The following is a 24,724-nucleotide window of genomic DNA, read 5'->3' as shown; positions in this document are numbered from 1 at the left end:
TGAACTGAAAAAGGGGAATTCAATTAGTATAAACCCACATTTTAAAGAAATTCCAAACCTTAATATATGTATAATGTGTATTTTTACCAGCAACTCTGCAGGGAAATTAGAACTCTTAAGTTAACAGATTCATGATTTAACAACCAGCCCCTTCCTTTGCAACTGGGGGCACAGTAACAGGCTGCGCTCCCATTTTGTAATATTCACTAGATAGAGTGTTCATACCTACAGAGAGAAATGCAAACCATTTCTAGGACAAAAGTTAAATAAGGGCAGTGGCATGTTTCAACAAGTTACAAAGGAAGGGATATAAGTAAATATTGGAAGCAAATACAGCTTCCTTTAATTAATCGAGTACCAAAAGAATGCGCAGATGTACCTGACGGGTTAATGAAACTGGCATAAACTGTACACTAAAAAAATAAATAGGAAAAGCATCTACTTTGTAGTTAAAATATAACCTTCCAGTTGTTCCTGAGATATTATGAGGTCAGGGACTCAGACATGCTTGGTGTTCAAGCAGCCACATGAGATTCTTCTTATGCAAGAGAAGAAAGAGCACCTCTCGGTGTATAGTTTGGGACGGCTTCTCTCACGAACTGGAGGCAAACATCGGAAATCTCAACCAAGAATAGGCAATCCCTAACAGCCAGTCCGGCACAACGTCCCACTTGGGCTCATTTCAAGCCTTTTTTTTTGGCGATATATACATTTACCAAAGGTCTGGCCAGAGCCAACATCTAAGAAAATCTCTCTGCTTCAGACAACAAACACGGTTGTATGTTTCAGCATTGGCAGACCTCTTCTGAGAAGCGTAGTGGATTTGCCCAACTGGCAATAAGTTACAAATCTAGCCTTGCCTTTTCACCATCACAAAGAAAAAACATATCTTTTAGATGATGCCAATGGGTTCTCCCAAAGAGTCGGTCATAGTAACATACATGTGATAGGCAGGGGTGTTATTAGCTCCCTTGGTAGATATGTTTATTGTAACAAAGCAATTTCCAGCGCCGTGATATTGCACATCTTCAGTTATATTGTGGCAACCAAAAATATATTGCAAATAAAATACATTGTGGCCACGGTGTGTGAAACAGTAATGCGCATGAATGTTAATGTGCTTCATCCTAGAGGAATGAGTGGCTCTAAAGGTCACTCAAGTAATGACTTCCCCCATCATGATTCACTAACAGGACTGGACATTACCAATAAATCATATCATTACATTTTCCTGACCTACCCATGGTGCTGGAATGCTGCGCCTTATTCGTTTATTGTTTATTTTGAAGTGTCATTTCCAACAAAATGTTTTCCTTCTGTAGTCACTCACAGGTATTTAGAAAAGGTGGAACAAAATGTAGGTGCCATTACTACTTTACCCCTGGGACTTTGCAGTATCGGTTTATACAGCCTTTAGAAATGGAAATATAAATTATGTATTTTCAGCATCATAGATGCCAGCATTCTAGAGTGGACACAGTTAGGGGTGCCATGCCAAAACACTGGATTTAACATTTTTACTGGTCAATTACCAATAAATGACCCAGCTTAATGGTGCTACATCTACAGCATATGGGAATATATGCACATGGCCCTGCTAATGAGATTTCAATTCCCTTGTACAATCGAATACATTTAGAATTAAAATAAAAAAAAAATAAAAGTTAAATGCCGCACAAAACCCTTATGCTGTCACACAAGTTATAAGTGGTTTATTGTTCCAGCATGAGAAAAACGCTAGTTGCGAATGCAAGTTCTTTATAATAAGAACACATAATTGAATAAACGAACCCAAATCTGAGACATATTAGTCTATCTTTTTAAGTCTCTGCGTGGGAGCCAAGAGACTACAAAGGAATCTGTTTCTAATCCGTGGAATCTGGTATTAACTATGTGTTCCTTTTTATGACAGCTTCTGGGGAAGGTGGACCTACCTTATGTGGAGCAATGTCTGACTCCTGATGTAATAAACTAACATGTCAACTAAGTATAACCCAGAGGGAGTGTCAAGGAAAATGTGACAGCTTACTTATATTTATAGGTTTAGAGACATATTCAACAGAGAACAGCCAATCACCAACTGCGAACAGCCACTGTAACAGTACAATGACCCTGAAAATCATGCAGAGTTTTCACAGGACCTCTAGGATTTACCATTTTACAGATGAATAAAAATTAATTTCGGACACTAATGTTATCCATGGACAGGCATTGAAACCCTCTTTCCTGTTGTATATATGTTGAGAGAAAGGTTGTCAGCTGGTAACTAAATCTCCAAAAACCAAAACGACGACAAAGTACTCAAGAGTGGTAAGCCTGGCAAAACCCCAAAGTCTACTTTGTCTCGGGGGGGGGGGGGGGGGTTCTGATTTACTAAAAAGTACATGCTGCTGGCCAAAGATGACGTTTTACCTTAATGTACCTGTGTCTCACAGTTTAGCGAATAAATCCCCAAGAGATAATCACCCTTATGCTCTAAACCGTGAGAATCGCCTGTAGGTATGTAATTCAGCTCCCATCGGCAGCTGCTTTGGTATGGCCATACGGTTTCTATCCTGGGTTACTTGGCAAGCTAATGTTGGCAGAGCCATAGTGCCACTTGGAATGCATTTCTAACATTTTCCTACAAAATACAGATGGTACTTTTTCCATGTAGACAGTGTGCGGATTTCCTTTAAAATAATAACCGGAACACAAAGTAATCCCAAAGTAATGCTTTTAATTACAGTAAAGTGAACTGGAATTAGCCCCCCCCCCCACACTTTAAGGGCGGGAGGGGGGTACTTCTAAATACAGAGGGGCATGAGATGGACTCACAGGAAGGGCAATAAAACAAACTACTAAATGAGAACATTTCGTTAATGCTGGGAATGTCAACAAGACTGCAATTCAAGCTTTATTAAGAATATAATCAGCTGCACGTGAAGAAATGTGAAATCACACAGCAATACCAGACGCCATCAAACGTCATATTAACCCCCAATAGGGAAAGGGTTAAAAACACATCTCTAAACCTATAGCGAACAAATTGCTTGGCCGTTTTCACTTTATAAAGCATAAAAAAAAACATACAACAGCAGATAATTATATCTAGCTACTCATATCACAAAAATAGAATGTCCTGATTAATTATAGTTTTATATAGCACCATCATATTCCGCAGCGCTGTACAACGGGTTTACATTTAGAGCTAAAGGACTAAAGAAAAAAGAAAAGGAATACGGATGAAAAAGAAGCCAGAGCCAAGACTTGCAAACAAGTCTGAGTGAATGTAACACACACCTCCACTTCTATGCTTCATTCACCTTTAATGGCAGGCACTGGTTTAGCAGCCGGTACGGAGCAGATGGCGCGTTCACTCATCTTGCCCGAGGTGATATTTTTTGCACCAGCATTCAATGGCTACTTTAGGAGAATAATAAAAAGGTCTTTCATGGCCTATTTTTACACGGGGACAATTAAGGCTCTGGACAATGCGAAGTCTCCGAGACTCTCTGTCGCTCTAAGTCACTATAGGTCCATCCCACGCCAGGAGGAGAGCCCAAGTGTGCTAAGAGAGAGAGAAAGGGGCTAAGGCTATACAACGAAGGGTCCTGGCAGTATAAAGAGCCGGGGTGGGAGAGCTAAGGGAACTACGGGGGCACGGTGCCAGGTCAGGGCAGGAGACCAAGCAATTCTACAAGGGCAATAGATGGAAGTTTGCCAATAGAGCAAGGAGCTATGATAGAGGGCTGAAGGGGGCTAGTAGCCAAGAAACCAGAAGGACTAGTGGGGAGGGCACAGAATGGTGTTTCAGCAGTTGACTGAGCACTGCAGTGGGGTTTATTCACTAATTAGTTTTAACTCTCCCTCTTCATTATGAAGGGCCAACACTTGCAAGTGTGTCTGGCAAGAAGGTCTGAGCTGGCCCTGTGTAATGCATAATTCAATGTGCAAGGAGACTTTGGGGTAAATATCACTACATATTACGGGGCCACCAAGCTCTTCCTGCAACAGAAGCTCACTGGGGATGGACCTTCATCATGAGAAGTCAAAGGGCTGAAGCACAAGTGCCCCTTTAGTGAATAGATCCAAGTGATTGCACCAGTTTGCACAGCAGATCACTTCTCTTCCAATGCAGGACACATCTTACACTCGGTACGACAACATAATGAGAAGCGGATCTCGGAATTTAGTACAGAAATGTGTATTAATGCACAGTGTGACGTCATACCGCAGGCACCAGCTAGAAATGGATGCGCTTATCAGGTTGCAAAGTATAAATCGGGCAGCGGGGTATTTTCGGGCGCAGGGAGGGTATCTGAGACTCACCCAGATGCAGTGTCAGATTGATGGAGTTCGGGTACTGGATCCCCGCCAGCATAGTTTGGCTCTGCCACCAGGTGGTTTCCGCCTGGTTGTTGTAGTCGGTGAGGTACTCGGCGCCGTGCTGCAAGTGGGGCTGGCTGTTGTCGCACAAGTGGCAGGACTTGGTGACTCCGGTAACCCCGGTCTGTACGCAGTACTCCTCCGGCGGCGAGCCACAGGTGTTAGTGGCCACTACAGTCACATTAAAAGCTGCGTTGACAAACTCGGGCATGCAACGCTGCGGCCGGCCCGTGCTTTCATCTATGCACTCGTCCATAGCGGCCCGCACAGTCCCTGCCAACAGCAGCAAGGCAACCAACGCTGGAGGCCGCATCCTGTGATTCACGGGGCTCCCTCAAGGAGCGCAGATATCCTAAAGCAACGGCCGGGGAGGAACTTTGGGGCCGGGCTCTTCTCACCTTCACCGGCAAAAAAGGTCCTGTCAGGCGAACAAGCCCCAGAACAAGCTTTATTAACTATCACAAAACTTATCTGAACTCCTCCGAGCTGCGAGGGGTTATGATACCGCTGCTCCTGCAGGCTGAGATCCGCTCCCCACTGGCCGGACTCCTCACTCACTTGCAGAATCTGACAGCCGGGTTAGCAGGAAAGAAGTCGTCCCCGGGGCCGCCTCCGGTTACACTGCAAGTGGCTGAGATGGGTGGCGGCGAGCTGGCGCGGAGGGTCCGCTTCCTGGGACCTTGCTCTGGGAGGGGGCTTGCACTGTGCTTTACTGCTGACTTCTGTACGGGGCAGGAGAGAAGGGGGGGGGGGGGGCCGGCCGGCACAAAGCATCACGGGAAATGCAAATGAGAAGGTATGGGAGCCGATCGTGGCAGGACTTCTTGGGGTGGTTAAAAATGGGAACACGTATTAGCGGAGTAATGTATGCGCGGGGCTATACATATCACAGGGCATACTATGAACAAGCCACCTGTGGGCCTGACACTCAGTCCACGTCTGGCTGAGGCTGATGGGATTTTTAAGCACACAGCTGCTCCTTGTGCTTGTGTGAATTGTACAATTATTATTTTATTAATATTTTATTATTTAATATCATTATTATTTTTATTATTATTTAGTATTTATTATTATTATTATTATTATTATAGAAGTCTGGAGCACAACGCTACATATTTTTTCTCATAATGTATACTTGTGGCTTGTAGTTTTATTGAAATTAACTGATTTTAAGAAGGTTTTTAGGGCTTACCTTGAAAGCCTGGAGCGTGACTGTACAATATCTCTTCATAACGGACCCACAATGGTCCAGCTAGCCCCCATTCTTCTTCTGGGATGGCGCACGTGCGCATGCGCAGCACCCCGGATCTGCGGGGTCCCCACCAAATAGAATGACCTCTGATATCTTCTTGGAGGTGGCAGACATGAGGTATTTTGGAGGTTCACTCAACATTTTCACTGCATCCGTATCAACGATGAATTATTCTGTGATTTCAGTATTAATATGAATGTTTTCATAAAGTACATGAATGAAGATTCAGAAGCAGGTTCTACAGTTAGAGCACGCTATTTGCGCATTGTATTCTTTCTCCTAAGCGAGCTTCACACTTTCTTACATCGTCTTTGGGCATCACCGAGGATTCTCCCTAAGTAAAAAATGGTGACTCAGATATGGAATCCCTTGGTCAAAAATTATCTAGAAGGCTGTGTACTGTGCTAGTTTTCCTCAATGCCCCCCCCCCCCCCCCCACGTGCTAGCAGAAGCAGGTCCCAGAGCTGTGGGGTAAAGGGGACCGCCAACTAATGCCATCCAGTGTTAGCCGAAGTTCCCAGAGCTGTGGGGTAAAGGGACCTGCCACCTAATCCGGTGTTAGTGGGAGTGGTTCCCAGAGCTGTGGGGTAAAGGGGGGATCTACCACTTAATGCCATCCGGTGTTAGTGGGAGTGGTTCCCAGAGCTGTAGGGTAAAGGGACCTGCCACCTAATGCCATCCGGTGTTAGTGGGAGTGGTTCCCAGAGCTGTGGGGTAAAGGGGATCTGCCGCTTAATGCCATCTGCTGTTAGTGGGAGTGGTTCCCAGAGCTGTGGGGTAAAGGGGATCTACCACTTAATGCCATCCTGTGTTAGTGGGAGTGGTTCCCGGAGTTGTAGGGTAAAGGGTCCTGCCACCTAATGCCAACCGTTGTTATAGCCCTACAGAATCTGCTGGCGCCCCATAAATAAGATGTAATGATGTGTTTTGTTCTTCTGTAACGGCACAAGCGAAAATATGAGATTCTCCTATATGGAGATCTTACTTGGGAACTTACCAGCTTAGGCTAACCAGAGCTCTCCCTTGTCTTGAAATGTGAATATAAACATATTAAATGTATGTGTAAATGTGTTATGCTGTATATTAAAGCCCGAGGCACACGTTTTTTCAGGTGAAGAAAACTTCTCTGCATTTTGGCTAAGACCAAGTGAGAGACGGAAAGCTTTGAATCCCTGATGTTTCTCTGGAGCCCCTGACCATGGCCCAGGGCAGGGCACGTGTCACTTTAAGGGTGATTTTGGGGTTAGCACATCACGTTTTGTTTTTTTCAAGTGTTCTGGGCACCTTGTAGACCGTTCCTAGACCTTTCAAAAAGAAAAAATTACATATCGCTACCAGCATTTACATTTTTTTTAACTTCGCTTTGAATTGTGACAGTCTGCTACCATCTGTGGCCTTTAGTCTAACTTCACCAGTTTAGTTTCCCTTTTCTTGCTGATTTGTCTAGAAAATGTTTTGTCTCAGTTCTTCCAGTAAGGGCTATTTGCTTCTCTGTCAAACCCTTTGAACATCTAATTGTTTCAAAGCCTTTTTCTAACTTCCTCTGTCATCTATTGATGTAGTATAGTTTACTTCTCATAACTCATAGTCGCTTAAATGCTTGTAGATTTTATGTGCCCTCCAGCCATCCAGACACAAAACCAAAACATAGGTTATGTGTGTAATATTATTGGTTTAATTGGTTCTTCCTGTCAAACCTGTATGTCTGAATAATATACCCCAATCCCCATTTGCACTTACTACAAAGCTAAGTTTGAAACATACATGGGAACTGTCAGTTTGTTCCAGGCGAAGAACTGCTACTTTGGGTCTCTGGGTCACTTTCCTCTTCCTCCGAGCCAGGGAGCGGCTGGGTGCCTTTTAAATTCGGAAATAAAATGTGTCTGACACCCACATTTCCACTTCCGTGTCTTCTGCTTGTCTAGCATCCTTTTTATCTTCTTGTTCTTCCGTCTCCTTTCTTCGATCCTGTCGATCTTCCTCAAAAATGGCGGTGCTTCCGGTGACATCCTCCAACCGGGGCAGAGGATGTCACCAGAAGCTTCGCCATTTTTTGCGGAAGTTCACTGGGAGGTCATGTCCGTAGAGATGCGGATGAAGAGAAAAGAACAAGAAGATGCTAGAGAAAAGGCGGGGCTGCGAGACATAGAAGTGGTCGGCAGAGAAGAATGAATGAGAATGTGAGAGAACTTGTATGAGAGAGTAGGAGTGAATGCGCCAATGAAATTTGAACAAACATTCAGAGTTTTTTCTTTGTTTTTATTTGCTTCGTGGGGGTTTGGCTCATTTTCAGAGATTCATACAAATTCAAATGCACAAGTCTAATGTCTGTTCCAGTCTGGCCTCTTCCATTCCGTCCTCATCAAACTTCATACCAGATTGCCTGCTTCTGGTGAATCCAGGAGAACATCTTTCAGAACCATACAATTTCCTGAAATGAATAGATTCCAGTCTCGACTACACATGTGTACCGCACCATTTTAAATCCATCCATCCATGCTAAGCCCTCAGAAGCTGGAGAATAGCATGAAGTAGGTGGTTCGTACAGGTGTGCACCTTATAGACCTTGCACTCCTCCTTCTGCTTTTATGGCTGTATACATTTTTCCCTAATATAATACAGTATGTCCATATTCACTTAACCAATTGGTGGCTTATTCATAAACTACAAATCTGGTACGATATTTTACCGTACCAACCAGCAAGTGATTGAAGTGCAAAGTTTTAAAAGATGTCTTATCACCTTAATAACCAATAGAGCAACCCAATCAGAAGGAATGTATGATAAGACAACTTCCAAAACGTTGCAGCACATTGAATCTTTCATTTGAAAGCATGCTTTATATCTTTAAGAAGACAAGATGAAGTGAACACATTTCACTTAGGCTTGTTCAGCAATTTTTGTTCAGTACATGTTTACATTTGTTTTATGTTTTGTTTATGTCTCAATTCTTCGGTTTGTAGAATTGTAAAATACAATTATTAGCAGCTGCTTTACATCAGTGATGTTATAGTAAAACCTTAATAGGCAGCTTGCCCAGCATTCCAAAGCAAATTTCAAGGCAACTGCAAATAAGGACACATTTCTGAAACTATTGGCACACTTTAGCAAAATAATCAGGAGAATGTATTTGAGTGTTATCAATGCCTTGGACTCCAAAGTAGTTCCATTGGGATTACACGGGATATAAGAACCACCTTGCTCCTATCTGTTGACGTGTTTCATGTTGCGTTGCCTTGATGAAGCAAAAGCTTGGCATTTTGTCAAGGATGCCTGGGACCCGAGGATTACTTGATGGAACACAGGGATTAGTAGGGTGCCTGCTGAATTCATGGCAACTCAAATCTTTATGTTGCTCTTGAAGAGACAAAAGATATTAATTTACCGCATGTCACCCCCATTTGAATAATGTAATTTTTCTCTTTTGTCTCCTCGGTTTTGCATGGACTTTTTCCAGGAACTCACACGAAGGGTGCCATAGAAGAAGCTTGGAGCCTGATGTGTTGTGTTAAGGAAACTTTGTGGTTTGCCAGGACCCCCCTTCATCTTGTGACCTGTTCCCTTCCCTCTCAGAGTCTCAGGCTACTCCATCATTGACAGTCTTGAGGAGGAGGATTCATCCCAGTCCTAACTTCCTTGGACCCCAAAGCCCTTGAACTTTTGACATAACCATTTCCACTCACCCCTCTTCAGGTGTCATTCTTGACACAAGTCCACTATTTCTGTGCTTCAGAACTGTTAGATGTTTTTTTTTACTGCATGATATGATTATTATTTCAGGTGAACTGTTTTGTTATTGACACCATACAAATGCCATCACTGTATGTGCTTGGCTAAGGTGCTGATGTTCTGCGCTGAGTCGCGGTTTGTTTGGTGCTTGAATAAACTCGGCCAAGCCTTCCTGACTCAAGCCACTAGTTTACAGTAAACTATGTGCTAGCGGTGTTTTTCCAAGTCGCTGTCTGCATTTATGAAGAGTCTCTGTAAGTTTTTAAGAGTTTTAAGAAAAGTATGGATTTAATTTTATAATTATTGAAGGCAGCGTGTGCTCTTTACATCATCCTGCGACATGGCCCCCCAAAAGTATATGGCTCTTATCAAGAGCCTATATTACTATATTGTGTTAGTGCCATCTATGTTAAAAAGATAACGTGTGTAGGTGCAATCTAATGCAATAAATGTATCATCATTGGCACATTTTCTCATTTTCTATACCAAAACTCAGGAAGACTTATTCCTTCATTATAGGTAAGAGCTGGCATGGGAACCAGTAGTATTGTTATATTGAGCTATCTGTGTATAGGACAGGGATTGACTGTCTAGCAAATGGCAAGGGGTGATTGAGCCTCCCTTCCCCTCCTCTCAGACATGCCCTGGCCTGACCCCCATCATGTGTAGGCTTCCCACAGGCTCGTCTGCATTTCTCAATGAGCACTAACATAATAATGATAATGACTCCAGACACCCGCAGACCGTCCAATAAATAAAAAGAAACATTACAGACAAAAAAGAAACCCTCATTGTTAAGAGAACTTTGAGAGAATAGATGAAAGTTGGAAAGGAGGGTTTATGGAAGCTGCTGCTATCAGAAAGATCAGATCTTTTGTGGGTGTCAGGGTAGTTTGGGAAGGGGGAGGAAGCTGTGGGATCAGGGCTTAATAGACTGATAATAGTCTAAATTGCTATCAATAAATGGGGCTATTATACTTTGTTAGATGTGGACTGCCAGAGAAGTAAGCTTTGTTTTATAGTTCTCTACTAAACTTTTATGTGTGGTATAGGAGCAAAACCAAAGTAAGACACATACTTCTCTGTGTACGTTGGCGTTTGTCCCTAAAACAATTTAGATTACAGAATATTACCCTTTAAAGACATATTGAAGAAATAATTATATCCCACTATCCTTTACAATACTTTTTAAAATAATGCATCACGTATGTAACTAATACATACTTAATTCTTTATTTGAAACCCTTATTTTTTTATTTTACTTACCTTAATGTTTCATGAGACTCTTCACCTACCTAAAATCCTCTGACACTCTTCATGCTTGTCCATGTGACCTAGAAGCTTCCTGGAAATCGGAATCTGTAGCCATCACGTAACATGCAACGTAGTATGGCATCCGATGTCCTACACACAAGCCACATATGGCTAAAAAAGCTACAAAATGTGACTTTATTTTAAGCAACACATTGTTTCATATGAGACGTGTCATTTCAGTTTAGGATACTACCGTCCTGTCTAGTCTCCAGCTGGGAGAGGTGACACGTAAGAGCTGTAAAGAGAGGATTTACTGCAGGCTGCGCGCATGGAAAGAACCTGGAATTAAGGACATGCAAAACTTCAGGTAGGTTTCCCAGATCACTGCTTCCCATAACATTTACCTACTAAGCACACATAACTAGGCAACCTACTGAATAAATGACTATGCCACCAAAGAACAAAAACAAATGGTGTGAGTTCCCCTTTAAGCGTAGTTAAACATTTTTATAATTTAAGGATTACTTAAAATAAAATGCTGCTGCATCCATCTCCACATTCTATTAAGTAGAATCTTTGAGCTATATTGAAGTCACTTCTAGAACTGCATAAACTTGGCTTCCATTTTTGATTACAAAAATCGGGTCATGTTATTGCGTGCGATACTTGCTGTTTTTTGTTTAGACTTTCATCAGAAATAACTGACTGTATTCATATTACTCTTATTACAGAAATAATGTACCTCCAACAGTGTATGGATTATTTTTACATGTAGACCAGCGCTTCAAAAACTTTCAGAACTTTGCTGTCTTTTAATATTCTCTCAAACTAAAAGCAAATAAATTAATCCTTTTTGCACTGTATCCAAAGCACATCCTAACCTTTGGGTAATATCCTATGGGCCAAAAGTGATTCGGACTAATATTTCGGTTAATTTTTAGCCCATTCGTTTTAGTGCAATGAATTACATTTCCTGCCCATTTGGTTCGGCCGATAATTCGGGAGCATTTTTAATTCAGGAATTAAATTTGTTGTCCGGTTTCCACATTCACTCTGACTCTGTCACACTATCTTGCATGCTCTCTAAATCCTGCGTCTGCCAAACACTTCTGCATCTTCATCGTCTTCATCTTCTATCTTACTCTTCTATCTTCATTCTGCTATCTTCATCTGCATCTCCACAGAGGAGAGGATGTCACCAGAAATGCTGCCATATTGCCTTGAGTTCAAGTTAAAGCAAAATGATAACGCTTTTGGTGACATCCTCTCCCTTGATTGGAGAATCATTGCGAGGACATTACTGGAAGTGCAGACATTCTGGTGTAAATTCCGTCCAGGTAATGTCCGTTGATATGCAGACAAAGAAAGGAGAACATGCACAAGTGGAAGTGGTTGACAGAAAAGGTAGGGAAACATTTATAGAGTGAGAGAATGAACCAGAATGAGTGAGGGAGTGAATGTGAGCCCATGTATATTTGTAACGAAAATTCTGAGGTTTTTGCTTTTTTTTCGTCTGGGGTCTGGCCTTGTTTTTGTGGCTTTGTACTAATCGCAAAATTTATCCAAATTCAAGAAATTTGCAATCCGAAGGCACAAGTCATAACGCTGGCACTTATCTACAGTTTGGTTCATCTGGTGTGACACAGGAACACTGAGTCAAGCTGAAACAACAACCACTTGCATCTTTTTTTGGACAGTCCTGGCTGGACATAAGTGGTATTACATGTAAAAAAGTATTTAAATACTATTAAAAATACATAATTTCAGAGTGCCCCAGAGATATTGTAATCCTGCCCCTACACCCCCTTTGCCTGACAACCCTTTTTAACTTCCATGTCACAAACTTGTGCATGGTTAATTCTAAAGCCATAATTAGGGGTGGATTTGCAAGTGGCATTTTGCCCCCCAGGCTGATGATTCTATTGATTTGCTCCAGCGCTGTCCAGAGTTGTCCCCAGTGCACTAGTTATTTAGCAGGAGTGTGCTGCTTGCCCAGATGCAGATTTTATTGAAGGAAAATGTTAATAAAAGACAGTCGGAGTCCAACAAGAGACAGCTGGAAATGGCTCTAGAATATCCATTAGACTCAATGCCATTAAAAATTTTATTAAACTGGGTGGGGGGTGGGGGGTGGGCATGACTAAATTCGTATCCCCTGCCCCAGAAAAGAGGAACGTCACCCAGAGACTCGAACCCAGAGAGTTCCCAGGTATGCACCTTGCCCAGCCCTGGCCACAGAACCAAGTGGGCCCTTTATGAAACTGGCACTCATGAGATCTGCTGTTAACAAAATTAACTCATTATTAACTAATTAGTGGCCAAACATACGCAAAGTTGATGCGTGCGTTTGCTTCATAACTGCACATAAGTGAGCACCAATTTCACACATGAGCAGGTTTTCAACCACAGCTATTTACATCCAAAACAGAATATATATCCGGAATGTGGGGCCCCCGACATTTACTATTAAACCATTTGTGTAACTGGAATCCTCGTGCTATCTCATCCTTCAGTGCACCTTCAAATCTCCTTGGACCAACTTAATTCCAAGGTAAACACTAAAGTGAAAAGGGGAAGCAACTAACCTATTCAAACAATGTATTAACACTAAATATTCTGGAGTGAGTCAAAGCAATTCCCCACTGCTGAACACCAAGGTGCCCAAACCATGTATATAACTATTTTTAAAGCATATTTTTTTAAATATAATCCCCTAGTGTAATTTTACCCTGGCCCTGTTCCAGCTACCATGATGATTTTAACTCTTTCATAACCACATTTAGCTTTGGAATCACCATTTTTAGTACTGTTCACATCTTTTTGACTTGATCTGCCTCATTCAACATTTGGTGAATTTTTAATTGTCATGTGACATAAAAGCAGGCACTGAAAGGTTGTTGCAACAGAAACTACTCCCAAGTTCAATTCTATTTATATGTGATTAAACCTTTAAAGGAAATAAGAAAATGTCAGATGTTTTACTAGGTGCTTGCCTAACATGCCAGATATTTTGTGCTTTTAAAAGGTCCCATTCGATTTCTTTCCTGGCTTAAAAACAGAGGCACTATCTCTCTTCTTACAGCAACACTATGTCTAGCGGGGAAACTGCCAATACTCCTACAAAACAATAAAATAACACAAATAAAAAAATCCTATATATAATCAAAAAAGGACTAAAACTCTACATTCCCCAACAGAACAACATAGTCATCTAAAATCCTCTAGAAGGCTTGCCCTAGAATCACAACCTGCAGACCCAGAAATATATAAGACCATGGAGGTAAAATCATGCCCCAAGACTTGGGCCAATAAATCACAGGTGAAAGGGCAGTTGGGCGCCATGCTACTGGGCATTTGCCTGGTGTGCTTCATGCTTAGTCTGGGTCTATGGTCAACTTTTTAATCAGAGGTGATGTGGGTTAAGCTTGCAGAAGGCATGTAGAATAGCCATAGCTTATATTTTAGGTCATATGTTGGCTTTTCAGAGTATAAATTCAGTGGGTATTCACTTGAAGTCACCAACTTGGTTATTTGGATACAAGGAGGCAAATAAATCTTACTCATTATTTAGAATGGAAGTGAGTAATTATATGGGCAACTAGCATCAGATGCTGATTAGGAACAGGGCAAGATCACATCCAGCTTCTTATATATTGATGGAGAACATTTATCCAGCATCTGTCTTGAGAGGAAGTCTGAAACTGATTACTTGAGCAACAAAAAAAATTAGAATAATCCAGAGTTACATTTTGCAGGGAAATGTAATCCTTCTATACAGGGGAGGGCTGGCACTATATAGTACAGGACAAGCCAACGCTAGAGGTCTTATAATATGATGTCCCAGAACATTCCCTTACGAAAAAATTACTGCAGTTTTTCTGAAGTAATACTGCAGTTTTTTGGACATGAAAAAACTGGAATACTGCCCTTTTTCTGCAGTATTACTGCACATTTACTGCAGTTTTACTGCATTTGTACTTCACTGTACTGCAGTTTTACTGTAGTTATTTTTGTACGGAAGTACAAATGCAATAAAGCTGCAGTACATTGAAGTACAACTGTAGGTTTGCAATATAAAAAAAAAAGTGCACTAAATGTGCAGTAAAAGTGCAGTACAGTGAAGTACAAGTGCAGTAAAAGTGCAGTAAATGTGCAGTAAAAGTGCAGTAAAAGTGCAGTATTGCCGTTTTTTCATGTCCAAAAAACTTCAGTATTACTTCAGAAAAACTGCAGTAATTTTTTTGTAAGGGTTTAGCTAACAATGGCATAGACAACAACATTCAATGTGCATAATATGGTCCTGTCCAAAAATAAACTTCTTAAAAGGAACATGGAAAGGAAACAACCTGGGTGTAAATGTTACCTTAAAGCCTTGTCACTCTAGTGATGGGTATTTGAGGAACTGCAATAGCCATGGCCCAGAATCCTTAAATCAGAGCAGCCCAGGGGACAACCCCCATCCCAGGGCAAACTTCTTCAAACAGCACCAGTTGAAGTTGGACCACAGTGGGTTCATTTAACACGGTGTGATGTGAGCTTGCAGTAACACTGTGCGAACAGCCATAAGGGAAATCTCCAGGCAAGGTAGGGCTGTGGAGGTGTGAAAGTGTGGTGGAATGAGGATGTTTTAATGAGAATAGATAATGAGTGAGTGTATGTTACTGTAGGTGTGTAAGTGTGTTGTAGCGAGTGTGTATGTGTAACTGTGTATGAGTGTGTGTATTAGTGTGAGTATGTGTGCTAATGCATTTGTTACCAAAAGGGAGCGAGGAGCTAAAAGGCTATTCAGCTTCACCTGCCAACGAGGCCCGAATGTCTCCATCATCTCAAACATTTCAATGCAAATCTCCCAGGAAAATTGAGAAAAAATTGATTAGCTGCTTCATAACATGGGCATTGTTGCTGCTGACACATCTGACACATCTTAATCATGTTCTAGGTAATTCCTTCCTGTTTTATATTAACCGACTTAAGCATAATGCATTACCTTCAAGTAACCTTCGTTCTGCATGGCAGCTATTCTTTCAAAGAGCACACACCCTTCAGAACGGAACCTTGTCTTCAACAGCAAGACTCTGACCTTGCTTATTGCATTAACAACCCACTGTATATATACTGTATGTGTTACCAATAGTTTACAAATAACTTCATTGTATGATATTTCAGGCTTGTTGAAGTCCCTCAAGCAAATGTCCCACTCTGGGGTAGGATGAGACCCAAATAATTTGGAGTGGGCAGCCGTTCTGGACTGGCAGGGCCCTCTAAATGGTGGGAAGAGAAGGCTGTATTGAAGGGTTGTATTTGGCACGTTTCTTGACAAAATTTGGTTTATCAGCAATTGTCCCGCTAACCCTTCCTGTAGACAAGTCTTAATGGGTGGCGTGTTCATTGCTGTTATTGCCCTGGTATAGTGCAAGAGCCTTTGGGAGCATGTACAAGACACCCCATTGGTGATAAGCTGTTTCGTAGCCACCATGCATGATGGGAGACCAGTGGCTTCAGCGTAGAAAGTTGCAGCAGTAAGCCTATACCAGGATTGGTTGGTTTATATGATGTTATTTAAATAGTAGGGTATGTGACTTAGAACTCGTTCGGGTCGAACATTGCGCTCTACGTGAAGAGTCAATCATATTATCAACAATCAAACACATGGTAACAAGTTCATTATTGTTGGAATGTTAATACTGACTGTTTATGACATATCGTGAAGTGTCACTGTGGGTTACATAGCTGGCCATCGTGGCCAATTATTTATCGATAGCGAAATTAACGTTTTCAAATCAATATTGGTGTCTATGTTTTATTTGGAGAAAGGCATATAGACAGTCCCACTGTAATGACAGAGCGCACTCCATAAAATTTCTCTTGGAATCCCTTATACTTATTTTCTTCAACTCCACCAATTATGAATGACTTCAAAGGAACAATCATGTTCCTTGACCTCACAAACATGCAACATTGTAGTCGGTTCGATTTCTTGTCGTGATGTCACCCACGATGCCAGCCAGGCTGTTCGCTTCCTGGGGAGCCAAAAAAAGGAATGTGAAAAATGTAGCCATGAGAATAAACTGTTGATTGTGTGAGATGTGAATTTTTCTGCTGGCGGAGGGTACTTTTGGAGGCCTGCCAGGTGCACGTTTGTAAGTTATCTTTTAACAGGCTCAAACAAGCCTTGGATTCACAGACTTTGATCATAGAATGGGTGCAGCAAACCCGCCAATAGTTGAAAATCTACGCAAGTTTTTTTTTACATGCTGGCTAAATCAGCAAGGTGTTTTATCCATAGAGATTCACAAGCATGACAAAAAAACATGCAAGCAGGCGACTTCCCTTCAACCCAGACAGAGGTGGAACTGAAGAATATGAGATAGCGGTGGGATAATAGACCTAGTCCCTCAAAAATATAGAAGAAAATAGAATATCCATCTCTGTAATATAACGTTTGCCTGTGTATGTATTGTGTATGCTGTGTTTGATATTTTATAAAATGATTTAGATGTTTATAAGTTAAAATTATCAGTAGACATAGGCAAATTAGGTGCTGCATGGAACAAGCAGAGCTCGACATCACGGCTGAGCTGAACTGGACACGTCTGCACAGAGGACTGAAATGCTGAGACAGAGTTTCAGCTGCCTTACTATTATTTATTCATTAAATAGTGCCATCTTATTCCACATTATTGTGCACCTCTTCTCTTCACAAGCCTGTCTCAAAGCCTGTTCACAAGAACTACACTTAGACTCTCATTGTTTTCGTTAAAACCTAGACATGACGGTTCCTTGAGATTCTGTAGGCTTTGTGTCTCTACCATTATAGGCAAGCCAATTTATTAAGATGAGGGTTGGCAGAGAAATACCCCAGAGATTATTATCTTGAGCAATTCGCTACAAGAATTAGAGATCAAGCCTCACCCATCACGCATCATAGAAACATATTAAGTGTTTACAATATTAAAAACATATTAAGTGTTTCTATGAGTTCTTCATCTCATAGCAGCTTTAGCAGCTTCTGACAAGTTTATTCCCCACGGAAATTAGTGAACTAAGTCTTAGTGGAGGACGATGGAACTTGCTTGGTGACTAAATGTGGCTAGTCAAATAACCTTAGATTCTACCAATTGCATAGAAGATCGTGCCCCGGCCAGTGTCATTAAAAACATTAAAAACCTTTTTTCCCTCCTGGTGTCTACATATGCTTGGGATTCTTCTAGCACTATGTACCTCAATGTGAACAGCAGTAGTGTATATAGCACCAAGCGCACCATAATGTTATATAATACTCTTATTTTACATATATATGTTTGCGTTACATATAAAATAATATTAATACCTGGAGCAAAGTGGAAACACTTTCATCTGACAAGAAAAATCTTACAAGAAAAAAATGAAATCCATCAATTGCACCTCCTTTTCCCCCCTGGGTGTATAAAGGATGTTCAGTCTCTGGGAGAATTCTTGAATCGCGCTGATATATAACATCTTGATTTTTAGAACCTGGAAGGGTCCCTATCCCAAAAGGCTTTTCACTGAAGCATTCTTCTCATACCCATATCTCACAAAAGTCCACAGGGAGGATCTCACTGCCAAAAGAGAAAAGGAGAGGACGGGGGATGGGTGAGCAGTAGGGAAATATGAAATAAATGCAAAGTACAATAAATCAGGTATAGGGAAGCATACGTTGAAGTATAAAGAAGTGTAATGTTTACAAGTCTTTTGTTTATTTACAACAGGGCACCGCTGTTGTTTAATAGATTTGGGTACGGTATGTGTAATGCAAATATAGATCCAGTAAGCTGTACTTGATTCATAGCGCTTTGGTAAACTTCTGCGTGAATAGTTCATTGAACGATATCGGCTGTTGGTAAACCACTATACTAGGAAACATCTGGTTGTGCAGCTTCTTTAATTTCTGAAAAGCAACTGTGATACACCCACCCACCATAATAGATAGTCAGCCATTAAAAAATTCTCATACTATGAACACATCTAAATCTCATCACACCTATTACATATCACTCCCATCACACATAACACCTCACTCCATCACACAGAACACTTACTTACATACATACAGTAACATACTTACAGACACATTAACATACATACACACACAGTAACATACTTTCTACACACACACACTGTCAAACACACAATTACACACACATACTTACACTAAAACACATACTCTCTAACATACTCAAGCTAACACTCCCTCTAACACACACTTACACATACACACTTGTGCTAACACATAAACATACACACTCACTCTAACATACATTCATACATACATACATACATACATACATACATACATACATACATACTCCCTCATTCTCTTACCCCTTTAGTTTGCCCAGAGCCTTCTTTTGAGGCACTCGCACACATGTAGATGACATGACTTACAATGTACTCACGTACCAGAAGTATTATGGAAAATCAATTAGAGCTTGCTAAAAGCGTCAGCAGAATATACTATTTCTACTGCTGCTTTTTGTCCAACGGTCTTAAAACTACAGCAGCCCAGAGGTAACAGCCCAGGTGGACTTCCATGATCCCACTCCTTCAGTAATCCAGGGGGTAATTCATGAGGGGAAAAAGTGAGTTGAAGGACCTAGATGAAAATAGTGTGCATTCCCCCCCTAGTGTTAACATACACCTTATTTTGAAATATGCAAATGTTACAGGATGTTATGATGACAGCGTTATGTACAACGTTCTAGAATGGAGCCTATTCAGGATTACAACTACAGCTGTGCCGGGAATTTCAAGGCTCATTGGCTTAATGATGATCATTCAGAAAAAAAAGTTTAAAAAAAATCCACCCGAGAGAGTTTTTTGGTATGTGAACTTTTGTGATGCCAATATTTTCTACAAGCTGGGCCTCGTCAGTGTCAGAGAATCCGCCTTCAGATGGCAGGTGGTTTCTCTGAACTCTCTGGCTGTTCCCTGGTGAGCTCCCCATAGCCAGAAATTTCTGGTAAAAAGACATGCTTCCAAGGGTGGGTACATGACTCTATCCACATTGTTAATTTATTGGCATAAAACTTTTCAGCTGGGTTAATAACACTTTGCGTATGATATCCACACAGTCGACCCCAAAAAACAAATGTGAGACGTGACATGCAAATGCGTTTTTTTGTCATTTTTTTATGTATGTGTTTGGCATTTTTAGTGAGAGCTCCTGCTATGCTACAGATGTAGTCTATACTATCATATACCTCCCACCCATTTCATGCATAGTTTACGGTAAAAGTTTCAACAGGTGGCTTAGAAACCTCCGGTGCCGAGCACTGAATTGATGCCACCAAGACTGGTTAGTGGCGTTAGAATAAATACACTCAGTTATGGAGAATGCCAGAGTTAGATTATACATTAAACAACCTAGGTACATGCCTAGGGACCCAAAAGTTCTGGTGGGTGTCTGGTGCCTTAATGCATAATTCAGCTGCTGTGCCAACACTGGCCATATACCAGCAGTACCTGCGCTGTATGGGCTACTGCATCCAAGATATGGGCCTTCAGCATGGTCACATAACACAGTGTCGTCACAGGAGGGTGCCAAAAGCCATGTGCCTAGGGACCCGGGAGGGTCTTAATCTGACACTGCGGCTAACCCCAGAAAACAATCTATAAAAAAGAAAATAATGAATGAAGAGCCTTGTGGATCACAATATCACAAAGTATTGATATTTATATCTATAGAAGCATAAATGTTTTCCTTATTGGCCATGTATAATTACAGTGGGCTCTTATTTATTTTGTCTTGTACAGCTCTGTAACGGACCACTCATGCCAACTTTCCACCCATTCATTTAGTTCATGGAAAAATGTTTCCCTGGTCTCCCTGTGCTGCTTTGAGTGTGTCAATGTGAAACGCTCTCCAGTCCTGCTTGTCACTAACCTTTCCATTCACATTTCATCTTGACCTGTCAGGCAGCCATGTTTGCCGATGGCATGATGGGTGACATCCAAACCTGGGAACTTTCTGAATCAGCTGACCCTGAGATTCTAGAAATATAAACCCTTTAATGGCCCATCGTGAAGATTCTATGGAGTGACCCACCAAATGGATCCAATACAAGTCCTCAAGGAAATCTTTACTTGTCATTATTTAAAGAAACACCTAATTGAATCACTTGCATTCTAGCAGGGATATCAGCCATAACTTACTGGAAGCAAAAGGACCTATTGGAGGTCTTTTATATGATCACAGGAGTGTAGAACAAGAAGTCCTTTCCAGGCTGTGTGACCTTGAGGTTTTGGCCCTTCACCCCGACATCTTGGGCAATACTGGTGGAAAAGGAAATTTGATTTGGGGAATATGAACGCACAGGTGGATTTCCACAAAGTAAAAATGGTAAGATAAAACACAAGATGTATGTTATATTGGCAAATATAACATGGGTTTTAAGGTGGAATGGCTATGAATAAACCATACCAGCAGAACCGCTTTAGTGCGATCAGTATACATGATATACCGTATTAGCTCGAAAATAAGTATGGTTTTTCCCCCACTTTAAGCCTTTAAAGTGGTGGCGCGGCCTATATTCGGGGTCTAGCACCCGACGCCCGGGACATGCAGTTCCGGGCGCCGGGCAGGCAGCGGGGTTAGGATACAGATCCCCCGCAGCGGTGCAGGGGACCCGTATCCTACTCTCTGATACGCTCAGACAGCCTCCCCTGCCAGCACTTTCCACGGGGGGGGGTGCTGGCACGGGAGATTGTCTAAGCGCATCGTGCAGACGTTCACCGACAGCGGTGAACGTCCGCACGATGCGTTTTACCTCTGCCCCCAAGACTTACCAGAGGAGACTCCCAGGTGTCTTGCCGGGGCCGGCGGGGGACACCTACGCAATACGCGTATACACATCCGCTGAGTCCCGGCACCGGAAGTTGTATACGCGTATTGAGTAGATGTCCCCCGCCGGCCCCGCAAGACATCCGGGAGTCTGCTCTGGTAAACCGGGGGGGGCAGAGTGGCAGCACACCTCGGGGGGGGAGGAGGATAGTGGCAGCATATGTCGGGGGGGGAACAGTGGCAGCATATGTCGGGGGGGGAACAGTGGCAGCATATCTCGGGGGGGACAGTGGCAGCATATCTCGGGTGGGGGAGAGTGGCAGCATATCTTGGGGGGGAGACAGAGTGGCAGCATGTCTATTAAAAAAAAAATTTCTTTAAAAAAGCACCAAACTTTTAGGGTGCGGCCTATATATGGGGGCGGCCTATATCCGAGCCAATACGGTAATTTTTCTTACATGTTCTCCAATATGTCATACAAATGTGGCTCATAAGCAAACATCTGCATACTTTCCACATTTATGTTTAGAAAATATTTTAACGCCTACTTAAGCAAACTTCAAAATGTCATGGAAAAAAAATCCTCCATTTCTTTTTCATTACTTCCATCATAGCCTCGAGGCAGAAATAACTGAATCACTTTCTCTGCTTAATTTTTTTTTTAATGCTGTCAACCACAAACAATTTTCTATATACCACTCAAATATAATATTTTAACAAAACCGAACACGTACATTAGTATTGCAGACTTGTCGATGTGAATTACGATGTGAAGTCTGTTCATATACGTGCATTCGCAGTAAGAGCCGTTGCGATGGAATATAGTGAGACGTAAGTAAAGCCTTGATCAGGGCTCACAGGAGGATTACAAGAATAAATCCTGCAACGATTCTTCAGATTAAAGGATTATTCCTAGAAAGTAGCAGCAAAGAATGTGTTCATAATTTGGCTATTGCTATTGCAAGCCAAAGTGTTCTATGCGCGCTTGGACAGGTTCTTGTAGAATTTACCAGTCAGGGGCCAAATGGACACTAAATGTTTAGTCGATATGGCTACCTGTGGAGGATGGCCTACTAGATTCACAAAAAGAAGCCTGATTGCTAGGCTGTCTATGTTGTGTCAGTACCCAGATATCAAAGCATGCCCTGTGACCCATGGGTCCATAATAAGCAGGGAATTAAATTAGATAATACTTTCTGTTGCTTCAAGCCTCTTATTCTTGGCACAAGAGATAACATGTGGGTTATATATACAGAGGAATTCTGGTGCAAATGTAGTTCGCTCTTCCTAAGTGAACTTATCACAAGTGGACATCTAAGACATCTGTCTCTGGTTAACATGTCTTCCTTCAATTTGCTATAGACATCACTTGGCAATTTACATTAGGCCCCGTCATGTCTCCCTCCCTTCCAAGTATGTCCACATGTCCGGAACCCCATCATTTCATAACGCTCTGTCTGTTGCTTGTTCTGTCCAAATTACAATTGTGATGCTGTCCAGAACCTCCTCATTACATGGATTAACTGACAATTTACGTTGCTTCACCCTCTCTACAATTAAACCATTCTCTTTCAATCATCTAACACATGATAACACAGTATGTCTCAACACAGGTTCATTTTGTATATTGTCAATGTTATTGTTAATTGTCTCCCCTGTTGTAATAGTGCTGCAGGCGCTCTAGAAATAAAATGTAATGTCATTAAATTGCAATGTTCTAAAAGTCACAATAAACAGTATGTAAAGAATACAAAATGGGTTTATAAATTCAATTATATAAATAAAAATATTCTTCTAAACACTTCATAAATAGCTATCCTTAGGGCACACAAATAACTTAAAAAGCCTTGGCACTTTTCTGAGTTACGCCTCGATTTTGAATGTTAAGAACACACGCATACACACGCTGATACTACAGCCATGCAGACAGCGCACCATTTTTCAATACATTTTGCTCATCTGCTTCTCCATCATCATCCCAAATATGCCTGTTACTTTTGTTTGTCACTAAGGTTGACATATGTTATCACTTATTGTGGTGTGTGTGTGTGTTTACCGTGCTTATTTTTATGTATTATTATTGGGATTGGGTAGGGTATAAATACTCTCTCCATGAGCTATCCATCTGTTAAACATGCCTTTTTGCTGTTCCCACATTAACATTTTTTGCATTTTGCTCCCATCCATATGTCTCGGTCACGTCTGTTTGCCCTCATATTTTCTCCCACACTATGTGTAATTGGTGAAATGTATATGGCAGGTGTTATACGTCTTCAGCCTGCCGGCATTCCAGTACATACTTTCACATATGAAAATGATCATTCTCCTCTGCATATTGAAGTCATCCTTGTTAATCCATTGTCTTGGTGCCAACTGTAACTAGGTTCTTCTCACTCCACCAGCTGTTTGCTGACGCCAACATGTCCATGTTTCTACATACACAGACTGAAGCCCATCGCAGGGTGATGGGCTGTAATTGTAATTGAAGAGCAGCCGACTTCAGGGTAGGGAAGGTGTAAATGCTACATTTTCAAGAGGAACTACACAGATCAAGCCGGTTTCCTATGATATCGTGACCCTCCTTTGCTATTGAACTTTACCAAAAAGAAAAAAAAATTTCAATACATCAAGGTCTCAAAAACGAACTGTTTGGGAGTCATTATACATGGAAAACCGCCAGGTATAAAATGCATTAGCATTTCTAATTAAAGAACAGCAAAAGAAGGACAGTAAACCGTGATGTTACACAGCTGTTTATGTGTTGTAATTAGGACGTGCTGCAGCTAATAGTTACAACAAGCTAATCGAAACGTGTGTTTAAATGTACAATATAAAGCGCATGTTTGTAGACATGTAATTAACGTTTGAAGATCAAAAGGGTTTAAATCTAATTCACTGAAAGCTGTAGCCTGAAATGTTTAAAATGGAATTTATAGTCCATTGCTTTATATCCCTTAACAGAAGAATTGTTAAAAGATACATTAGATAAAAATCCTGGGGCAAAATACGTATCCTTTACAAGATATCCCATCCTGATGCAAATGTCATTCCCAGAATGACTGCGATACACGGGATCCTGCTCATGCCAAAAAATACCAAAAAACTAGAGGCCTCCTCACCTCAGGCATGGACATTTCTGGGTTGCACGGCCTACATAGACTCATTCACACCGGATGAAGCTGACATACAGATAGCGAAGACAAAAACTATGAGCTTACCCAGACAAAAGCACTGAAAACGTAGAGTATCTGTTAAAAAGATGTTAAATACTCAGGTAATTCTTCTCCAGAATCAGAACAGTAATGGCACTCATTGTCGTG

The 24,724-nt window shown here is 41.5% G+C and overlaps 1 protein-coding gene across 1 annotated transcript in view; it reads right to left on the bottom strand.

The window, feature by feature from the left end:
* Positions 1 to 4,681, bottom strand: part of LOC149288412 (laminin subunit gamma-1) — a 44,722-nt gene extending 40,041 nt beyond the window's left edge. The window contains exon 1 of the mRNA XM_089491604.1: positions 4,312 to 4,681. Within this exon, the coding sequence (XP_089347730.1) occupies positions 4,312 to 4,681 (370 nt within the window). The remainder of the gene's footprint in view (positions 1 to 4,311) is intronic.
* Positions 4,682 to 24,724: the final 20,043 nt, after the last annotated feature.

The sequence above is a fragment of the Sceloporus occidentalis genome, unplaced genomic scaffold (assembly GCF_023333645.1).
Source record: "Sceloporus occidentalis isolate IW3139 unplaced genomic scaffold, rSceOcc1.0.p SCAF_51, whole genome shotgun sequence".
Lineage (NCBI taxonomy): Eukaryota > Metazoa > Chordata > Lepidosauria > Squamata > Phrynosomatidae > Sceloporus > Sceloporus occidentalis.
Note: the sequence above shows the minus strand (reverse complement) of the source record. Positions and strands in the feature narration are given on the sequence as shown.